The following is a 5,035-nucleotide window of genomic DNA, read 5'->3' on the forward strand; positions in this document are numbered from 1 at the left end:
TTCGTCTCTGTAGCCTTTGAGGTTGTTTGAGATGGCTGGGGTTTCATTTATGTTTTATGAGTTTACATCTCTAATTCTATACAATTCAGTGTTTTCTCTGTATTTTTCTTGATTTTGGCACAATATCTGTTGCTTTAAAACGTGCAGCTTGAACTCGTTTAAAAACTGAGGGAGAAAGTCCATTTCTGTCGAAAACGTTTTTGACATTTAACAAACGGGTAATATTCAGCACTTCTGCATGAAACAGCAGCGCGTGTTCTTCCCTCGTCACGTGACCCTCGGAGCGACGCGAACATCGCAGGCTCCAGCGACCAATAGACGCGACGCTGCGCGCGGGAGGAGGCGCGTCTGACCGACTGTCATGCGAGTTTCAGGAACCGAGGAGAGCAGAAGGGCGTGTTATTAATAATCAGCCCAGCAGAAAGTCCCGCAGTCGTTGTGTCAGCGAGCAGAAGAGGACACGCCGCGCTCCGGAGAGGATTCATCGCTGCGTGGGTTACGCTTCTGCGCTCGGCGCTGCTTTCTGTCGCTTCCAGCGTGACTAATCGCAGCTTTGACGCAGTGGATTGTTCCTCCATCTGATCTGCGCTGATCGATCCTTCACACAGTAAGTGACACGATCATTTATTCACCTGCCAGTGTGTGCTTCGGGATTTTGACGGGGATTTTTCTAACGACCATGTGGCGAGAAGAATAAGAAAGTGCTTGGATGAAGCCCAGGAAAGTCAGCAGTGAGTCTTTATTGACGGGAAGAAGTCGAAGCTTCCTGGTTTCATTATTTTAATGACAGTCTGATCATTTAGAGATTGCTTTGATGTCTGTGTGAATCGCGGAGGAGAAATGTGTAAGTTTTAGTCACACACAAACATTGATTTTACCATCAGCGTTGTGGTTCAGAAATGATACGGTCATGTTATTTTCCCTCATCTTCCTTTTTTGTATTTTTGCTCTTTTGTAGGTTTAATGCTGAGGATTTCTGAATGCTCTTCCCGATTCCAACAACTCGATTGATTATTTTTCCCGTCGTGGATGACTGAAAACACACAGCTGAGATCATCTCTCGGCGTATTATGTCTTGTGAGGAATCTGTCTTGCTGTTTTAATGACGGGTAAGATGGAAACGCCCTTCTATCACGATGATAGCGTTCCTAACTTTGGGCAAATTTCAGACTACGATCGATACCAAGGTCACAAGATTATGAGCAAGAAGAGCAACATGCCGCACAATTTCTCCAACAGCGTGGGAAACGCCTCGAGCCTCAAACTCAGCAGTTCCAGCGGTCTGGGCATGAGCGGTAATCCCAACGGCTCGCTGATGTCTTCTCCAGACATGAACCTCCTGAAGCTGTCCTCTCCGGATCTGGAGCACCTGATCATCCAGTCTAACCAGGGGCTGGTTACTACAAGCCCGGCTCCCAACGCATCTGCTAATCCCTTCATGTACCGAAACCAGGCCACGAACGAGCAGGAGGGATTCGCAGACGGCTTCGTCAAAGCTCTGGCCGACCTGCACAAGCAGAACCAGCTGGTGGGGGCCCCCATGTCCCCCTCCTCCTCCTCCGTCCAGGGCTCCTACCAGAGGAACATGATGCCGGGTGGAGACATGCCCATCTACACCAACCTGAGCAGCTACAACCCCAACCAGCTGCCCTCCTCTTACCCCGGTGGGCAGATGACCTACGCCTCGCCCCACGGCCCTCAGACCCGGGGCCCGGACGCTCCACAGACGGTGCCCGAGGTGCCACACCCACCCAGCTCCCCGCCCTCGCTCTCTCCCATCGACCTGGAGACCCAGGAGCGGATCAAGGCGGAGCGCAAGAAGCTGCGGAACCGCATCGCCGCCTCCAAGTGCCGCAAGAGGAAGCTGGAGAGGATCTCACGGCTGGAGGAGAAGGTCAAGGTGCTGAAGACGCAGAACTCGGACCTGGCCTCCACCGCCAGCATCCTGAGAGAGCAGGTGGCTCAGCTCAAACAGAAAGTCATGAATCACGTCACTAATGGCTGCCAGATCGCCGTCAGCTCTGCCGGCATGGCCAAGAGCGGAGAGAGCACCAGCTGCTGAAACCACAAGACACACACGCAAGGCTTTCTGTTGACTTTCTCTTTATCTCCTGGCCGCACTCTTACGCTCATTCTCTGTCTCTCTCAGCCCTGTCTTGCTTCGGCTCAAAGGGTGAGACGGGGGAGACCCGAGCGACGCCAGGATTGACAAACCTGCACATGCTCCCGAGGTGCGTTCTTCAGCCGCTGTCTGGACTCGGGGTCAGTGACGAAAAGGCCAAAGTGACAGAGATACAGATGCACTGTGGGGTGATCATAAAGGGAACCAATACTCGTGTAGGAACTCTGCACTCTTTTTTTTTTTTTTTTTTTAACCCCGGCTTGCAACTGCGATTTTTCACTTCAGGCCGATGGAAACTTTCCTCAACTGTTTTTTTTCTTTATAATCAACATCTCGTTTAACCTATGGAAAAACTGTGTTTGTGTTTCTAAAGATGTTGCACTATTATGCAAACTTTCCTCCGAAGCACCTGACGGACTCAAGCGTGGAAGAGAAGCGATCCCTTTATACTGCTTTGAGACGTCCCCTGTATCCTAGCGGAAATCTCTTGGTTTGATCTGTCACCTCGTCTCAGTAACAACATTACAGCATATGTTTGTTTGTTGGTTGGTTTGATATTGTGCAATTTGTGAATATGAGGAAAAATATATTTTATATGAACAGAGACTTTTTCAAAAGTATTACCTATTAATATCGCAACATTATAATCAAAGAGACATCTGCGGATAAAGGATTGTGGTACTGTGCAAAACTTTAATGGCACCTTTGGCTGTTTTTGAGTTGGGAATTTCCTGAGCATTCCGAGACCTTTTGCACTGTAGTCTCCCGTCGCAGATTCGTTCTAATGATGGGATGATCGTGTGTTTGTGCCATTATCTAATGAGTATTAATGCTGTGTTAACCCAGAGTAACAGTGTGGAAAAGATACTCTGGACTAAAGACATGGGAGTCAAAACTGACTTGAAATCAGAAAGACAACAAAAGGGCTTTTGAACAATAGTATTTTGCATTTGATTTTTATTTAGTTTTTTTGTATTTTATTATTTTTTAAATGAATTATGAAGCAATTTTATTTATACAGAATTTGTATTTATGTTGTTTTCTGAGGAGAGGAAGAACACGGTTGGAATACTAGTGTCGTGCTGACACAATATTTTTGGGAAACTACATGATTGCACATAAATCAGAAACATTAAATGATGTGTAATATTTATCCTCTGTGTATAACATGACAGTTTGAACTATAACTACAACTATGTTTATAGTAGATAAAAAAAATAATAAATGAACAAAGTTCTGAAAGATTGTGTAACAGCACGAGACGAGCAGAAGTCAGATCCGCGGAGATAAAGGACTCGTAGAAGTTGTGTGAAGACATCCTTGTGTTGAAGAGTCCTGTGCGTCTGTCAGTGTTGATACTCAGAATTGCTGTTGATTGCCTTTCTTAAAGTTCATGGAGATGCAGATGATTTTATTTATATATCTACATCTATTTGAGATGATTCATAGGAAGACCTGAGACAGGAGCTAGAACTGTCGAATAACTTTAGAAGATATTTATTTTTTGAAACTTGAATAAGGTTTTTGATGTCACAAACGTATTGTATTTTTGTACAGAATTGTTTTAAGAATATTGTGTGTACAGTACCTACTGTATTGCTTGTATCATTCCGAATACTTTATTTATTGAAGTGGTTTTCCTGAGCAGTGTGGTGTTTGATGGGAGCTCGACTCCAGGCGTTTCTGTGTTGCTGGTTTGTGTTCGTATACGTCTTCTGTTGGTACAGTTGTCCACCGCTGCTCCAGTTTTCCACTGGTCCTTGATTTGTCCCTAACTCTTGTGTTTTTCGTTGTTTCCTGGGGCATCGGGACTGTATGGCTGTGTTTTTTATCTCTAACTCTAAAGACTGATTTCATTGTTCATTTCAAAATGAAGAAATCTTTGGCAGACCACAAGGTCTTTTTTTCTTTACTGTGTGTCATATATACACATACTGAAAATGAGTTTACTTTGTTGACTTGGTGTGGTTTGTATAACGATTATCTTCTCAGTCCTGATCCCAAATTAGATTCAGACTTTCATGTCTGAGCATTTTAAGTCAAAGATGGAGTTTGGTGATGAATATATTACAGCAGCACGGTGTCTCTGGATGTGGAAGAACGAGGATTACTCAAAGACTCGAGCGACTGGTGGTCAATCGTGGGCTGACGGGGTGACTGAGGGGCGACTTGCCTCGCTGGTTTATTTGCTTCTAAATAACATGCAGTCTTCAAATGCTGTTCATTGTTCCCTTGTTTTCTTATTTTATCGACAATAAAGAGGAGTACATTTCTGAAAACATGTCTTGCTCTTTCTTTAACACCATAATTTAGTGTTTTTGTGTTTCAGTGCAGTACACACACAATTCTGACTTTGAGAAATGACACAGCAGTCTGTGCTAAAGTCATTAGTCAGCTGTGTTAACGAGGGTCATAAAGGTGTTCTCCAGCAGGTCCTGTAAGAGCGAGAAGAGCAGCCGCCCACCCTGTGTGTCAGAGCCTTTCCCATAAAGATGAGCTTCTCTTCCAGTAAAGCTCAAGGAACGGCCGTCTGGGTCATTGTGAAAGTAAAAGTCAGCTACTGTGAGTGTAACGTGAAGCTGAGCGTGTCTCAGATCCCGCCGGCGCGCTCCTTCAGGGAGTTACACAGGGAGAAAACATCATGAAACACCAGCCTCAACAGACAGTTTCTAAACGTGATTTATATATTTATATTTGCTGAATACTTTACTAAGTGATGTTTTCAGGCTCCAGGTCAACAAAACAAGTTTTGCTCTGCGTTACTCTTCTTCCTCGGAGTTATGCGGATGCTCCGTCGTTTGGGAATGACTAACTCTCTACTTCCGCCCACCTTTCTTCCCACACAGCGCAGAAGAAGCAGGTTTGGGTCAGACTTCGGTCCATTCTCAGCCTCTTCAGGCTCGAGAGGCTTTC

The 5,035-nt window shown here is 45.2% G+C and overlaps 1 protein-coding gene across 2 annotated transcripts; it reads left to right on the forward strand.

Moving 5' to 3' along the window:
* The first annotated feature begins 269 nt into the window (after positions 1 to 269).
* Positions 270 to 4,401, forward strand: june (JunE proto-oncogene, AP-1 transcription factor subunit). Of its 2 annotated transcripts, none has more exons than XM_026244028.1 (2): positions 270 to 844; positions 959 to 4,401. In XM_026244028.1, the coding sequence occupies exon 2, from the start codon at positions 1,103 to 1,105 to the stop codon at positions 2,060 to 2,062; it is 960 nt and encodes a 319-aa protein (XP_026099813.1). In that variant the 5' UTR covers positions 270 to 844; positions 959 to 1,102; the 3' UTR covers positions 2,063 to 4,401. The 2 variants fall into 2 exon arrangements, with proteins under 2 accessions (XP_026099813.1, XP_026099815.1); XM_026244030.1 differs by having other exon boundaries at positions 270 to 607.
* Positions 4,402 to 5,035: the final 634 nt, after the last annotated feature.

The sequence above is a fragment of the Carassius auratus genome, chromosome 5 (assembly GCF_003368295.1).
Source record: "Carassius auratus strain Wakin chromosome 5, ASM336829v1, whole genome shotgun sequence".
Lineage (NCBI taxonomy): Eukaryota > Metazoa > Chordata > Actinopteri > Cypriniformes > Cyprinidae > Carassius > Carassius auratus.